At 26.0% G+C, this 18,734-nt stretch overlaps 1 protein-coding gene across 2 annotated transcripts in view; it reads right to left on the reverse strand.

The window, feature by feature from the left end:
• The window catches only part of LOC136976445 (arginine and glutamate-rich protein 1-like), a 33,193-nt gene that overhangs the window by 1,824 nt on the left and 12,635 nt on the right, over positions 1–18,734 (reverse strand). The window contains exons 3-5 of one of the 2 annotated variants that reach the window (XR_010880931.1): positions 8,351–8,576; positions 7,625–7,995; positions 2,686–2,769 (exon numbers count right to left, since the gene is read on the reverse strand). Coding sequence is in view for 1 of the 2 variants with exons in the window: in XM_067271722.1 (XP_067127823.1) it covers positions 2,686–2,769; positions 8,351–8,576 (310 nt within the window). In the remaining variant the exon portion in view is untranslated. The remainder of the gene's footprint in view (positions 1–2,685; positions 2,770–7,624; positions 7,996–8,350; positions 8,577–18,734) is intronic. The other variant, XM_067271722.1, reaches the window with a different exon arrangement.

Consider the following 18,734-nt stretch of genomic DNA (forward strand, 5'->3'; position numbering starts at 1 on the left):
TTTATCATTCTATTAAAAAATGTAGTGATTTATTGAAAAGATTTTTAGTAATCTAAGCAAACAATTGATAAAATAATAATTTTGTTACAACACAAAAACGGTTTAGATAAATTACAGTAGTCTCCTTATCTTCAGGGAGGAATACATTCCAATACCTCTAGTGGATGTCTAAAATTGTGGATAGTATCAAACCCCATACACAGAGTATAATGTTATGCAAATCCAGGAAAGTTTCTTATTTGGTGAAATAGGCAAAATTTTGCACATTACGTGAACTTGACAGATGGTATGCCAATTTCATGAATTTGACAACGTTACTGCTAAATTCACAAAATTGGCAATTTACCAACTGGCACTAGTGCTGCATTTTGATAAATTTATGAACTTTTTATTCTTTGTTCTGGGCATAAAGAGGACCTTTATTTCATACTCATTGTGGGTTCAACCAGGTCCATGATAGGATGGCAGGACAAGACCTGATGTATCTGAGACAGAAACTGTCCGTGAAAATTCCTGGTGAATTACTTACGCAGATTAAATCCCAAGTCTCCAGAGTGATAGTCTGACACCTTGTAATAATGATCAATCACTTTGATCAACTATCACAAGGTATCAGAACTTTCATTTTTTTGTTTTGTTTTCATTTGCCATTGTTTTGGACTTCATAATTTTGACAGTTAAAACATTAAATAACAATTATTATTGCATCTTATGTTATAAACTTTATTTTTAAAAATTAATTTAAATTAAAAAGCAATAAAATGATTCATTGATTAAAAACCACTTATAACTATTTGACCATTATTTAACCAGTTTTTCCACTATCCTGCTGATGAAACCAGAAGTAAGTACAGTGTCATTACCATTTGTATGTATTCAAGTAATTTTTTTAATCCTAGAATGTATAAATTCATTTTATATAAATAAATATAATTACTTAATCAGATTTTATACTTTCTAATCTTCAAGTAAGAAGACAATACTAAAATAAATCTTTGCCTAACATTTTTAAGCTATTATTCAATGAGTGAAACAAATGTTGGTATCTTATTGGAAAATATAGAATGCCAACTTCATGAAACAGGCTAATTTTGAATTGCCTATTTCACAAATTACATAAATTTTCACCTGTTCCACAAAATGAGCAACATTTCAGGATTCAGCATAATATATGCATATCTATGATAATTTAATTTACTGTATTTTCATGGATTGTCCGGCATGTTGGTCTATCCGGGGGAGACCATGAAAAGCCAGCATGTCATTTTAAGTGAAGATACACGTCCCTCTCTAGAGGGTGCATTAAAAAACTAATGAGTTTTTATTCTAAAAGAGTGAAACTGTCGGCATTACATCAAAAACTACAATTATATATTTAATTTCTTCATTTTGTCTTCTTTATAATGGTGTAAAATACTGGTGGAATGCCAAAAGTGTATTTAGACATGATTTCTTTCTATACTGTGCTTGTAAAAGTAATGTCAAAAATTTGTGACGGAGAAGGGCAGTAATTGGAAACTTAGTAAAACAGCTACAGAAACTTACAATGCCACAAAAATTATGTATAAAGAATAACATTTATCTCATTCAAAGGTGTTTGAGTAGATTTCAAGAAAGGAGGCAATAGAAGATGATGCAAGGGCAGAATGTCCTGCTAAAAGTTTATTGGATGTGAACATTGAGAAGATTCATCGCCTCCTGCTCCCAGCCGGCACCACTGTAACTTCCCACTTCTATCTGGGTATGCTGAAACATCTTTGCAACAGGATTTGGTGCATTCACCCACAAAAGATTTTTTTTCCTGCTTCATGACAATGTGCCTGCCCATTTGGCTGGAATTGGGCAGTAGTTTTTAGCTTGAAAACAAGTCTCCCTGCTCATTTGCCTACTGTATTTGCCCAGTCTTGTGCCATGTGACTTTTTCTTCTTTTCACAGCTCAAGATGAATAAGAAGAGTAAACAGTATGATGATTTAGGAGACATTCAAGCCAGTATACACTCAAACCTGTTTTGGTGCAGTCTTTTTTGTGTGATTTTTTATTTGTGCGATTTGTTTTTTACAATTTTTTTTGTGCGTTATATGAATTTCAATCAAATTGGTATACTGCAAAAAAAAATGCACAAATAAAAAAATCACACAAAAAAAGACCGCACGAAAACAGGTTTGAATGTAATGCAAGAATAGAATAGGATTACAAAAGAATTTTCAAGCAGCTTTCAGTGAATGTTGTCAACAGTGCACTGAGACATAGTCAACTATGTAGAACATCATAAAGATTAAAAATCTTCTTTTCTTTTGGTTTTTTTGGAACAATAGTCCTGGACAGACGGTGTAGTAAATGGTATGCAGAATATATCTATACTATAGTGTACCATATGTTTAAAATTACCCTTTAAGTTTAAGTTAAGTTACATGGCAAAATAGACCGTTCACTAGCTTTTTCAATCACAATTTAATCAAATTTGTCGCAACAGTTTAAGAAATGATTTACAAATTAAGCATTTTTACTATATTATTTTAATTGAAGTTCTACTTTTTGATTAAAGTGTTCAGCATCATGGTTAATTGTTTAAATTTCATTAGTTCGCAATGCGCTAAATCCAGTATAACTTTAGTTGGACAGCTTCAGATTTCAGTAAATAGTAATTTCCAAAAAGTGAAAAATCCTAATATATAAATCTTACCAATTTTTTCTGTGCCTCTTCAATTTTTCTGTTATTTTCCTCAAGTATTTTTTCCAGTTCAATTCTCTTCTTTCTTTCTTGTTCCTAAAAATTGAAAAGAAAAACCACTATCAATATTTAATATTCTAAGACTATAAAAAATTAATCATAAAAAAACAAATTTGCAAAACAATTAAATTGCAAAATTTGCAAATTACATTTGCAAAACAATTAAAACATTTTTAAATATTCATTAATAAATCTAGAATTTTTTTTATAATTACTTATTAAATGGTTAAAATCTTCAATAAATAAAATAATAATCATCATTCTGCAAAATAAATCATATAATAATATATATATATGTGTGTGTATAATCATCATTTTAAGGTTTTAACATTAAAAACTAATAACAGTTTGTTTTATTTTATAATTAAATATGAATCAAAACTTATCTTAAAATATTGTTTATATTTACAATTAAAATTTAATTGTCAATAATTTAAAGGATTATTTATAAACAATAATACAATATTGCAACTTAAACAGAATTTTTTTAAAATTTTATCAATTATTTAATATATTTTGCTTAACAAAGTATGTTATATGTTTATATATATTTCATAATATAACAAATAAATATCAAATTATTAAACTGTCAACAGGGGAATTTTATTAAGCAATATATACAAATAATAATTTAATTACATCAATAATATAAGCAAAAATAGTTTTGAAATTTTATAATTTATTGAAACTATGGACTATGATATAAAAACTTAACTTATAATATCTGAACTGCTACATAATTTATTGATTAAAAACTCTCAAAATATTTTTCAAATAAAGATATTTAAGTATTAATTATAAAAAGGTTTCAATTACTTTAATTAGCTAATAAGTTTTCAAGTTGATTGATGTTTAAATAAATTATACTGCCATATAAAAAAATTAATATGTATTTTTTTATAATATAAAGTTAATTTGTAGACATATATATAATGTATACATGCATGCATATACATACATATAATGAAGATTGATTATGCATATACGGTGGAAATGCAAAGTTTCATATAAATTATATTAATATACAGTATATGCATATTAAAATTTAAGGAAATACCTTCTGCAAACATTACTCATGCACATAATTATTTTTTCAGAATTTTTTTTTTTTTGCACATTAAGTTATACTTCTCTTAATTTTCATTAAAGAAACTGAGTTATTTGCATGGTCATTGGAATCTTTAATTTTTTTTTTTTTTTTAAGTTGGCAACTAATTTTGGAAGCTTTTTAATAAATAAAAGCTTACAAGATTTGTAGCAAATTCTTTTAATTTTTATGTATAAGGTTTAAAGAGATTTATTTATATAAATCACAATAATATTTTTTATGTTAAAAAAAATAAATGCATGAGAAAATTTTCATCCAAATATAAAGAAAAGGAAAAAACAATTTACTTTCAAATTTGATATATGAAATGTTTCTATTATAATATGGATGAAACACAATTCTTTAAATTATTTTGTTAATCTATAGAAGTGAAATGCATCATTATTGTTCATGTAATCAGGGATTGAATATTTATCATCTTGGAATAAACATTGTTTTTATTTGAAGTTCTTTATGAAGACATTTTTTTGTGTTTTTATTATTTCTTATAATTTTTTGGAAATGACAGGCAAGTTGCTAATATTTTAAAATGTTTTTACATAAAAAAAACTTAATTTATATATTATTTTATCTAACATTTGTAATATTTTGTTTTACTACTGTACTGCAATTTTTGATTTTGGAAATATATTTAGAATATATCTAATTATTTAATGTTTTTGTTCTAATTTATTTCTGGAAAGGGTTTTAAATCTATTCTGGAAGAATTTTTGAAAATTTATTTCATTACAGTTTTGAAGTTTATTACTATCTTGATTATTTTTTTTATGGTTATCTGCCTATATATTTAATGTATATATTGTCTAAGAATTAATTTCTTACAAGTGGATAATTATTAAATTTCTAGATAGCATTTGAGGAAAGATCTGTTTTTGTTCTTATTATTGTTTCATACTTTGTAACCTGAATTTGTAACCTTTCATACTTTGATTTTGTAACTATTTTCATATTATTTTACATTTAAAATTAGGTATTACATATCAATAAATATTAGATACAGAATAACAAAAACATATCAGATTAATATTGTGTAAGTACAGCAAAGAGAACAAAATCTCATTCCATTCTTTGAGATACATCATTAAAAAATTCAAGACTGTACAGTTATATCAAAAAACTTAAAAATACACACTTAAAAACAAGTTTTAAGTCTTATCTTCCTCATCAATAATCATTAAGAAATATCTTATAATGTTAATATAAAAATAAAATGCAATTCAAATATGTAATGACGATTTTGTTACTTTTCATATTTGAAATTTTGGTTTAATTTTTCTAGTAATTTTAAAAACTATTATTATTAAAACTATTAAAGTGAAATAAATTGCTTTAAAAAATATTTTGATAAATATAACTTTATAAATTTAAAAATAAGACAAGATTCTTTTGGTTAAGTTTAATAGGAAAGTGCTTTTCTATGCTGATTCAAAATCATGGTATTTTTTAAGTATAATACATGTTTCAGTTCAAAATTGCATTAAAAGGAATTACTTCATCATCATCCTTCATTATATTATTTATTAATATGAAAACAGTATTTGAAACAATCAGATAGTCAGTTATTTATATTGCTTATGCCTATATATTTTTCTATTTGTTAAATTTATAATGATTTAAAATGAAGTAATAAATCTACAATTTTTATTGTCAATATACACAATGTAATGTTTTAACTGTTAATAATTATCTGATTTAAAAATTACAACATCTACCTAATTTTAATCAAAATCATCTGAACTTTTTAAGTATTTACATATGAATTTAAATACTTAATACCACATTTGTAAACTAATTAGAAATTTATTGTAATAAAGTGATCAATTATAGTAATATAAATAATCAACAAATTTTTATTAAACAGTTTTTAACTGATAAAATGTCTATTTATTTCAAGAAATCAAAAAAGTTTGTAATAAAACCATTATATTTCTTATCATAATATTAGCCAAATCATTGCTAAATTAACTAGAAATTTTTTAAAATAAAAATTAATAAGAGTAACAAAAAGTAGCATTTCAATGATATCCAGGATAACACACAGAAATTATCATCAATTTAACATAAATTAATGATTTATACACACCAAATTATTAATAATTTTACTTTGTATTTTTTTTATTTGTAATATTTTCAAAGCTTTAAATTTCGAATTTTATTATAATTGTTAAAAACTATTTAAAACATATAATAATATATTCTCTTAATATAATTTTAATATTTAAAATTATATTAATAGGGGGGGATAATAATCTTTTCAAAAATATTTACAAATTATCTTGATTCATAATCCTGACAGCAACAGTTTATCACTAGATTTTAATTCCAAATGAACAGATAAAAATATTAAAAATTTATTCCAAATATTAATAACACATTATAGCATAAATAACATATCAAATTATTTTGAATATTTTAGAAGTAGAATATATTCAAGACTTTTAGAAGATTCTTATTTTACAGTTCATAATTATATATTTCTTTTTAATAGGTAACAAAAATAAATTATAAAAGAATTATCATATAATACTTTAACAAATCATATTCATCACCATTGAGTGAACTTATGTCTTAAATTGCAGACAGAAAATTTAATGTATAATTCATTCTTAAAAGCTTTCCTCCAAAATCAATATTATGAATTATTATATTTCATTTGCCCACAAATTATAACTTAAACATGAACTGTCTTCAGGAATTACATAATTTTATTATGCCTGAAGATGGTTCAAGTTTACATTTTAATATTAAGAACTTGCACTCAACAATAAAGAATAAAAATGTAATCGCAATTTTGTATTTTCCTTTGGTATTTAAATAAAAACTTGATAACAAAAGTTTCAGTAAATTGTAAAAATTCTAAGCATACAACAAACTAATTTTTCAAAATTTTGTCTACTTCATCAACAACAGAATTTTAAGTTTTAATTACATTAATTTTTGTCAATAATTTCATATATGAATATTTGTCTAAATCAGGGGTGGGCAAGCAAGAGTTTAGTGGAAGCCGATATATAGGTTTTGCAAAATGCATGGGAGCCACAGTTCTGTACTGTCGTGGCGGATAGTATAATAAGGCGCGCGGTTTTATTATATAATATAAATATAATATGAAACAAATATTGAATTTTTTAATAAACATATTTTCACAAAATTATAAAAATAAAATTGTAAAAATAATAATAAAAAACAGAAATTAACACTTTCAGCAGGAGCCACATGTAACTCAAAAAGAGCCACATACGGCTCTTGGAGCCGCATTTGCCCATGCCTGGTCTAAATAATTGATTTTCCATTGTTAGAAAAGAAGATTAATTGAAAAATACATTAATATCCTCAAAATATTAGATCCAAAAGCAAGTCTGATGGATTAATAATTAACTCTTTTTCTAATTAATCTTTTTTCTTCATTTCAAAAACTAATCACTTAGTTATTATAATTTAAATAACTGCTCAATTTTATTAATTTTTAGAATGAATAATACATTAACATCAATGTTTTGTATATTAAATCTACCTTGATATATAAAATTATTAAATTATGAATATATATAAATTACTTTTTAACATGCTTAATGTTACATATTGTTGCATTACTGACCAAATAAAATTTAGTTTTCTTAAATTTTTACCTCTAAATTTTGTTAATTTCATAAATAAATAAATTTATAGTGATTTCAGCAACTAATTACTATTATTTATATACCTCAAATTACACTTACTCTTTTTATCTGCATGAAATAACGAAGGAATGAAATTATCAAGAATCAGAAATTAAATTAATACCTTGAAGATTTTCCCTTGCATAACTGCTGTCTCCGTACCTGGTTGCCACATCCAAACAGCTAACAAAATCAGCTTCCTCATGATGGATTCTATTTCTTTAAGGTTTTAGGAAGAGGGTGAATGTTACACAGCCTATAATTCTTTTACTCACCTCTTCTAAGTAAGGAAAGATATTTGGGTATATTTTACCCTACAGTGTACAATAAATGAAGCAATATGGTTCTGCTTCATGTTATATGAGATACTTATATAATTATATTTTCTTTCTTTCTTTAAAAATAATTAAACCAAAAAGAGTTTTTGCTTAAGTTACCACTCACATGAGGAAGATCATTCTGTATCCAGCTCCTGTATCTAAAACTTGAAAAAAACTGGCAACATTTCATGATGCAAATTAGATAATTCAAACTAATAAACAAATAGGATAATTTAAATTATCAAATAGGAATTAGGTCAGAAAAACAAAAAAAAATTTTATGCAAAACACACTAAATGATATGTTCAACTACTTACTATTTTAAAATTATAACAAGGAAATTTGTAATTTCTATTTAGTTCATGCATTCTATTATAATTTAATTATAACTCCTTACTCAAACTATAATCATCCTATTTCAAAGTTTTTAAATCACAAAGCTAATCTTAAATTTATCTGCATTGAAAAAATTGGATAAGCAATAATCAACATTTTGCTAACGTATTATAGAATACTGAATATTTTATTACCTCTTTTTGTTTTTGTTCTTCTAATTCTACTTGTCGTCTTCTCTCCATTTCTTCCAGCATTTGTTTCTCCATTATTTTCTTTGCTTCTTCAACTCTACGTAAAACTTCTGCTTCAATATCATCTTTACGTTTTTGTAATTCTTCTTGAACTCTTTTTGCAACTATCTCCTCTATACGTTTTGAGGTTTCATCTTCAATAAATTTAGACTGCAATTCCTTTTGTCTCCTGTAAGATAATGAAACATTTTAATACAAAATAAAAATTCTGTTTAAATACACATAACAACAACAAGATATAAGTATCTAAGCCTTATATTTTAAAAAATTTCAAACTTGGTAATTTATTCTATTGATGAAGTAATGGAAAAAACTTCAAACCTACAAGTAACATTTTCATGTATTACAATAAATATAATGCAAAAGTTTCAAAAATAGATAACTCACTTCTGAAATGGAGGCCTTTACTTCTCCAAGGTTGTACAGCATGTTTATTCTTTGACTATATCATCTAGTTTTCAGTTAACCTGTAACAATTCATCTCTAATGTCTTACATATTGAAAGCGCATTAGATATGTGTTGATTTATCAATCACTCAATGTTTTGTTGTGAAGATAATACAGCAGAAAAGAAAAAGTATTTCATGTATTGAAAGTTTGTATTTCAAGATGAAAAAATCTAACATAATAAATAATTTATGCTTTGTTTGAAGCACAATTTATTCTTTCTTTTTAAAATGCCAGCATTTGTTTATTTCATTTCTTAATAATTAGAACGATATTTTATGTTCTAAAATTGTGCAAAGTTATCTTCTTTTTTCAATAAAATGATAATTCAGTTTATTATTGAAAACTAAAATTATCATTTATTTAAAATTTAATTTAATTTAAACAAATTATTGAACAAAATTGCAGTTGATTGTAATCATCTATTGAATAATATTTTACATAACATTATTCAATAGTTGAACCAATATCTACTTTATTACAAATAATCTGAATCAAATATACAGAATATTGTATACTATAGAAAAAACTTTGAATGTTTGATTAGAGAAGTTTTAAATTATATGCTGTTATTTACAAAACCAGAAAGTTTTTCAGAATGCAGCAATATTGTTAATTATTTTAACTGATCTTCCATTTATCATTAGCATTTGCATAATATTACTTACAGAGTGTTCATGTCATTCGTTCACAGTTTAACACCTTCACTCTCAGTGACACCTTGGAGCAGTCTACACTGCAACATCACATGGGTTGACCTCTCTCAAGAGCATTGTAAAAGTTAGCTATATTTCTGATATGTAAAATTTTATTTTATGTTTTTAAGAAAAAGTGTTTTTATTGTTTACTATACACTTTTAAGAATATATTATATTTTATGTAATCTCTGACATTTTCAACAAGAATATAACAAACAAAACAAACACAGTTAGGGATACTGCTCTCTATGGGGGCAGTGAATGTTTTAATTCATATCTATTTATGTCTTCTTTTTTTTGCTTTTATCTTTCATTTTATACACAAGAATTATAAAGAAAAATAAGCTTTTTTCTATTAGTTGTATTTTTTTTTTGTTTCATCACTTGACTGTTAGACAGGTTTTAAATTATCATATACATATTTTTTTATCAGTCTTTTATCCTTATAAAATATCAGTACTGTTGTTTATCATGATTACTAATTAAATTGTTGAAATTTTTATATTTATTTTGTCAAATGTTAAATAAAAAACTAGTTATTTCCAATTAAAGGTAAGAGTACTTTCTTATCATTTATATTGTGATAAATTATGAGTCACGTAGACTTATGCTTAAAAAGTAAATAAATAGAATCAAACTGATAATGTCTTTTCTATCTGAAAAGAATAAACATTTTAATTCAAACATGTGCAAATGTTTTTAATTTCAGTTTTAAAACACAAAATTTAATCAGAAAATTTTCAAATAAAGATAGCATAAAACCCATATCCTTTATTCTATAAATGCTCTCTACCATTTGATTTTGGATTATAAAACAGCTTAATCCAATAATTATAAAAAATCTGTTATACTATTAAAGATAAGGAAAGATTGGTAAAATTTAACTTCAAGCCATACGATACTCAAAAGTTTTTAAAATAATAAGTAAATCATTACTAATATTAATATTTCAGCAATCAAAATAACTATTTACAGAAAACAAAAACAAACTTGACTTAATCAAATAAATCAACCTTAAAAAGTGCTTTAGAGCAGCTAGTAATCCAAGTTTGCATCCAAAAACTTGCACTCTCAAGCTTATGCTCAAGCTGATTTTAACAACAAATCCTTAGCAACCATTACTATAATTATTATTTTTCATTTGAATTATAATTACAAAAATTAAATTTTTAATTTGAACATATCCATAAATCTTCTTACAATATCGAGTAAATACAAAAAATAGAAGCTTGGAAAAATTACACACTATCATTTCCTTAAAATAACAGAAATTAAACAACATACAGATAAATTCAAATTTTAGCAATTTGCAATAATAATTTTTTTTTTTTTAAATAAATGGCTGAGTTTGACATGCAACATATTTTAAAATAATTATTTGATATATGCAATATACTCAAATAATTCAAAAATTTGCCATCATACAAAATTCGGTTAAATCTTTAGTTCAAACAAAAGATTTCACTAAATTTTTTTAATGCTAACAAATGTAATACTTTTATGTAATAAATGATATATTTTAATATATTACTTTAACAAATCCAATTTTCCATTTTTGAAATTTATAATTCTATTTGATACCATATTTTGTCTTCATGAAAGGTTCTTTTCTATTTCTCATTCCTCTTATGTCTAAAATATCTGATGAAATTTTGAACAATCAAAAGTTTCTTCTATTAATAGATATTCCAAACTGACTAAGTTATAATTTACTAATATTAATGATCAGTCAGTTTGGAAAAAAATAAACATAAATATTTACTCGAAAATATTTTTAGTACTTGAACTTACTCAGTTTTATTTTTAAAAATAAAGATTTCAATTGGCTTTAGAAGTTAAAGATAATTATTGAAATAACCCTGATATTTCACTATTAGCTTTTGTTAATTCTAAACATTAAAAATAAATAAATAAATAAAAGAACAAAAAAAATATAAAATTTTAAATATTTACAACAATTTTAATATTTTTCCAACAGTCATTACATTAAAAAAGCTAAATACAAATTTTTAGAGATCAATTAAAAATATTGCTGCATTATGAATAATAGATTCTAAATTTTTTATTTTTGAAAATTATTACCCCAATATAAATTTTGATCATTTTTATAATTTATGACCAATCAGAATAAAATTTAACCTGCCTCTATTTATCTGTATATAAATTTATTTCATATCCAATGGTTAGTTTTTTTTCTTCACTGGATAATATTTTTGTTTACATAAAGATTAATATAGAAAGACTTGAGTCAGTATGAGAAATAGAAATTTCATCTAAAACTAATTTACATTATTCAATTTATTCAAAAATTGTACTAAAATGTCTGAGAATCATTTAAATATTTTGAATGGAATTTTCATAATTTATAAAAATTCTAATTCTTGGAATAATTTCTTTACTAAAGCTTAGTTTTTATACTTTTCTAATTTAAAAACACAATTTTCCATCATATAACAAAGCTATTATAAATTACAACAATCTTAAATTATATTATTAATAATAATATCTTTAAATAATTATAAGATGATACTGTAAAAACTCAAATAAAATAATCAGATAGAATAAGTATTATATTAATCTTTCATTTTTTAAATTTCCCACTACAAGAGATTATGCATGTAATTAATATTTTATGTTGATTTTAACATTATTTAAAAAAAAAAAAACATAATCATCAGTGGCGTGCCGTGACATTTGATGATAGGGAAGCTGTGTTTCTGTAAGAAGCCGACTTCCAGGGGCAATCAGTTAATTGCACGTCAGTGATGGCCTAGGGTCCATTCGTACGTGCGTGGTGGCGGAAGAGGCGTACCTGACAAAAACCGACAAAAAAATAAACATATACTATGTACAAAATAGCTTGCTTTAGGACAATCAGTCGTTCGGACATCCTGGGTGTCGATGTGGTTCTTCAATCGTCGATCGAAGGTGGCCCCGGGACAGTGGCATTGACAAGTCTGTAGGGCACGGGGAGACTTCCTCTGTTGGCATCGGGGACACGATATAAATCTGAAGTGGCACGGGTTACAGGTTGGCACAATAGACAAGAAACTGTTTTTCTTTTCTTTTTATTTTTGCACGTTGACACACGGCGTTTCGGTTATTCGGAACGTTAACCGAGTGCCAGGTGTCCTCGATTGTCGGATATTATATCAATCTCCGTTCTTTCTTTCGTCCATTTTGATTGGTCATTCTCCCTCAAACATGCTTCCCGAGTGGTTGGTCCCTGGTTACTAAGCGTAACGAAACTTCCACCTGGAGCGCCAGAAAAATCAAAACTGAAGATGAATTCGATCTTCCACCGATCATAGGACAACTTCCTTCTGCGATTTATGGTTTCTGCCTCGCAGTTTGATATAAACAATGGGTGTCCGACTACAAACGGCTTTTACCTGTTTTTTTAAACTAATAAATTTTTCTCTAAATTAACCGTTTTTTCGCGTCTTTCGTGACAAGTTAGGCCTGTCCGGTACATGACATTTCCATAAAAGTTTTAAACAAATACTGGGAATGACAAAAATAAACAATTTATGTATTTTAGTTCTAAAATACAAATAATACATACATAATACAAATTGATATGATACAAACAATAATAGAAAAACTTGTTTTTTTAATTTTTTATAAACTAACTCTATTCGGCGATTTTTTCTGCAAAGTCGTTAATTACTTTATCGTAAAAGTCGTTGGTCGTCGATTCCATCAACGTATTTAAAAGCTTTTTCTATCGAAAGCAACGCTAGCGACAACAGTTTTTCCTCCAACCGAGTGTTCCTGGCCAATGTATGAATTTTCTTCGTGGTCAAAAAACTGCGCTCAGCAGACCCACTGGTAGATGGTAAAGTAAATATTAATGATATTAAATCATATAATTCTTTTAGTATGTCTTTGTTCAGATTGATATTAATTATAATATGTTTTATGTTTAAGAGTTACTTGTCAATATAGTCCGGACACGAATATAAATATTGCGATTCACTACGTAATTTAGATAAATCAAAATATTTCCCATAAAATTTACTTAATTTAAAGAATTAAAAGACGCTTGGAAAAACTGTTTTTCATAATATTAAAATTATTAACATCTGATAAAAATTCTAACTGGGTGAGGTTGGTGCTCTGTAAAGCGTGTGCGCCAATGCCTATAATCTGACTGCTTTACACCATTCAGTTATTTTCGCCGTGGAAGCTGACCCGGTTTCGACAATACAGCGCTTCCATTCCGCCACTGATATTCGAATATATAATAGCAATCTCATCGTTTTTTTTCACATGTAGTATAGAAATTTGTAATAAGATACATAATGCATTTATAATAAAATATTAATTTTATTTAATTCAAAGTACGTTAAAATATGAAAATTTATATTTTAGAAACTACGAGGGAAGGTTATTGGAAGGTGGAAGCGGCGCTTCCACCATTTCCAATGACGGCACGCCACTGATAATCATGTGTTTAGATGGCCAAGACAGTTGAGGCATCAGCCTACCACTCTGGGAGACCCAGCATCGAATCTGGGCAGAAAAACTGAAATTTTTCTGGAAGGTGGTTGGTCTCTGTTCCAGATATCTTCACTATCTGACTTCTCCACTGTGGGCCTGGTCAAACCCATAATGGGTAGGATTAAAAGACCTTCTTAGTGCCCACAGGGTGGAGGGGAAAACTTGTTTAATAATTACTAAGAATACTCAGTATAGCTGGATAAAATATCATTAACAGGTTTTGATAGATATTAATGTAGTTACAATTATATTTTTAAATTCAATTATGTTTATTATTAAATAATAAATAGTATTTCACATTGTCGTAATTTAAAGAAAAAAAAATTAGAAAAATTCTATTTAAAAGCAAAAATTATAATTGATTTTTAATAGCATTTGATTAAAAACAAAAATAAAGAATAGATTTTTACAATATAAATTTTTAAATGTAAAATGTTAAACTTTGAAATAATTTGACACTTGAAGAGATCCATTGTGAAATAAAATTAACTTAATCAGCAAATTTTTTAAAATTTTATTTAGTTTCATAAATATTTCATAGTAAATAAAGCACATGATAATAGAAATATTTAAAAGATAAAAAGATATAAAATTAATACTCAAATTTGTTTAGATAATCAGATTAGTATTATTATTATTGTCATCAAGCAATTCAAAGAAATTTCACCATCTTAAAATTATTTTATGCATTAAGGATACTATTATTAGGGTTTATAATTTGCAATTTATTAGAATAAATGAAATGTATATCACTAAAAGCTATCATTGCTAAATCAAATAACATCTGTTCTGAATTTCATGTTTCTAGTTCTGAAGAAGCTAGGAACGATCTACTGAATTCAGAATACTTGTTAAATTTATTTCTAAACAATACGTTAACTGATCATCCACAGAAAGGATATACATCTATTTGCTAAAATTGTTTTATTATTTTTTTTATTGTTAGAACCAAATTGTATTATTGGTAATTATGAAAAAATTTCACTGAAGTATCATATAATAGGTTTTGACAGCAAATCATTTACTCAACTTCATCATTTTATTAGTGTAATTATTATTATGAAAACTATTTTATTTTTACATCAAAGTTTATAGTTAACCTGGAAAAATGAACTAAAATACTTTGTTCTATGTAGGCTAACACTATTTTTTCATATTTAAAAAAATATTTTCTTTAAGTTTATGATACTACAATAAGGTCTATACTAGTGATGTAATGAATATTCGGTTACTACCCAGTATTCGGCCTATTCAGCCTATTTTTTGCTATTCGGCCGAATACCGAATACCTAAAAACAGGAGTAAGAAATAACAAAAACACAGTAAATTAATCATTTTGGAAACTTTTATTAATGTTAAACATTAAATTATAATTATTAAAGTTATTAAGAAATAACGTCTAACTCTAGTAAATTATTTCGTAATTAAATAATAATATAGCCTTTATCTAGCCCGATATCTTGTGGCATTGATGGCATGTAGGTTAGAATGTATCGGGCATCAGTGTTATTGTTTAGTTAATTATGTTATATTCGTATTCTTGTATATTTTAATATTTTTTACGATATTTTAAAATGATTTACGAAACGTTTTATTGAAACTTATCGTATTTAATGAAATAATTATTTATTTCTAGAAGATGAGTAACTAATATATAATTTATTTTATATATAAAGCAAAGAAGGAGCATTTTTCATTATATGCAAAAGATAACATTTGAAATCATGTTAATTTTAAAAATATTGACAAAAACAATAGCAACAAAATATCACAAAACTTCACAAATAGAAAACCCCCAATAATATATTTGAACTGTTCCACAACTGGGCAGAAACTAGACCATATGTCCCCACTAAAGTATATCCTTATACTACGTTCGCACACAATCCTCGACTAACTTCGATCTCGATTTACCTACAATCTGGATTGTGACTGTCGCTATTCAAACGTCGTGCCGTTCGCACAGGTAACTCGCTTGAGAATAACCCTGCTATTGTAAGCGATGATAAAACTGGCATAACTACTCGGTAAGTCACAAACACCAACACACAAAATGGAAGTTTTGATTAGAAATAAATACTTTTTCTTGCCATATATCTAATAATAGACAGATGTTATCGTCTCTCTAAACATCTTTTTTATTTCTTTGCCGCTAGCCCGACACGTGTTCTGTAGCCATCTTGTATTTTCTTGCGCGCGTGGGATTGTGGGATCTCTCTTATGACTAGATCTAGTTTCAAGAACTCTCTCCAGTCAATTGCGATTGAACGTCGTTTCAGTCGAAATTGAAACGGTCGAGGGTGTTCGCACCAAGGCATAGTCGCTGACCTTGGTCACAATCTAGATTGAAATGCTCGGTGCAAACGGGGTATTAGGGCACTATTCAGTCTACAAATACGTAGTAAAAACAAAATTTTAGAGTTAAAAAGATCGATTGCAAATAAAATAACTTATAAGTTATAACTTACATCTAAATACCAACAACTGCCTAATCATATCGGGCTATTTACGGCTATTACATAAATTATAAACCAATTTGGCACTAGAGGTAGACATTAGGTTCCATCTCATATTAACTTTAATAATTATAATTTAATTAATACATTTAAATAATTTAGACCTACTGGAAGAAAAAATCGTAGTGACAGCGGACCAATAGAGAGCAGGGTACGCGATCCTTGCATAATGAGGTTTGCGCGCTAATTTTTATATGTGCATTAATCAAGCCGAATAGTTTGGCCGAATATTCGGCTATTCGGCCACGCTCCTTGCCGAATATTTGGTATTCGGTCACGCTCCTGGCCGAATATACTATTCGTTACATCACTAGTCTATACATAAATTGAATGTCTTTCTATTTACAGAGTATTTATTTTTTACATTATTTTCCCGAATTTCTATTGGTTTATGTTTTCGTGTAATGTTTTTAAAAGGAAGACAAATTTTTTCATTATATTTTTTAACTGCCTTTCAAAATTCAACTATAAATAATTTTAAATATATTTATTTTACAATACATACTGATAAACAGTTGTAGTTATTAGTATAGTCAGATTTCAAAGCAAAACATTAGTTAGAATTTTATTTCTTATCACAGTAAAATATACCATATCTAACTGTCAAAAGTATAGTCATATACAATTCTTTTAACATCAGTTATCATGCTTCTACTAATATTTGCTAAATTTATACATAGTGTATATGCAGTAAGTTGTGAAAGTTCAAGTAAGTAGTAGTACATAATAATGATAAAAACAAACAAGATAAATTTGAATACGATTAATATCATAATATATATGTTACACTGAAAGCAAATTATATGGTGAATGTGATCTATTACTAGTAAATTAAAACCTTCACTAAAGTAATCAGTGAATGTGGAACAAATCATTCATTTTAAAAAAATAAATCCACAATCACTAGTGATTGTATAGTCTCTCTAATGTATTTGTTTATTTGTTAAACTTTACTACTGAGATTGAGAAAAGTAAATTTAAAATAAAATGAAAAAATAACCTTTTAATTAACATTTTTATTTACTGTAGCCAGTCAGAAAGTTATGACATTTAGAAGTGCATAAAGTGCTATTTTTCTTGAATTTACACTTTATCATCTGGAATTTCAAAATGTAAGAATGTTTGAAAAAGCTTTGTCCTGTACCACAAGGCTGAACAGATGTAATTGTCCTTAAAATAATAGTTTCGTCTGAGGAACTTCACATTTGGTAATCAATTTTTTGGGGCAAGCCAAAAACTGAGATTTTGTGAACACTGTAGCACAGATTCACTGATTACTTTAGTAAAGGTGTACATTCACTGACATTATGTTTTCACTAACATATATATGAAATGAATTATCGATACTATCTTGCATTCCACAACAAAAATATTTTATTTAATAATATTAAGAACCAGAATAATAAATTATTTTTGAATTAAAACTGGAAAAACACTAAAAAATTCTTCTCATACCACACAAATAATGTCACAGAGGAGTCAACCTTTTTAAACACTCTGCTTTGGATGCAAAAATTGCCTTTGAACATCCCACTGGTAATGGTATAATAATAAAATTATAATTATTATTATTAAAAACCAGAACAATAGATTTGTTTTTTATATGTGCATATCCAGCTTAGAAATAACACTTTAATATAATTCTCTGAAAATATTCAATTCTATATAAAAATTTTATATTGATTGCTAATAGCTGTCATTCTGAATTTTAGAATCTAAACAATTTGAAAGTAGAATTTTTATTTAAGAAAAAATTTCTATAATAGAAAGGTTTTGAGAAAAATTAAGAATTATTTTCTCAAACCTTTTTGTGATGTAAAATAATTTTAGTACAGTAGATGCCCAATTACCCAAGGTAATGTAGACTGATGTTACCTCAATCAACTGAAAACTTGGATAAAATGGATGACCACGGCCATTTCAGATAAAAATTACAAATATAAAGGATTTATATGCTGTATCATTTTTGAGCTTTTTATGCATTAGTGAATTTAATCATGTATAACAATGACATTTTTACAATCATTCATTCAGTTAATATGCACAATAGTTTTAAGAATAAAAATGTACTGTAATAACATTTTAATATAAATAATTTTTCTCATATTAAAATTAAATGATAAAAGGTAACAGAAACAAATTTTCTAACACTTGTTATCATTT

The sequence above is a fragment of the Centruroides vittatus genome, unplaced genomic scaffold (assembly GCF_030686945.1).
Source record: "Centruroides vittatus isolate TY-2023 unplaced genomic scaffold, ASM3068694v2 contig_400, whole genome shotgun sequence".
Taxonomy (NCBI): Eukaryota; Metazoa; Arthropoda; class Arachnida; order Scorpiones; family Buthidae; genus Centruroides; species Centruroides vittatus.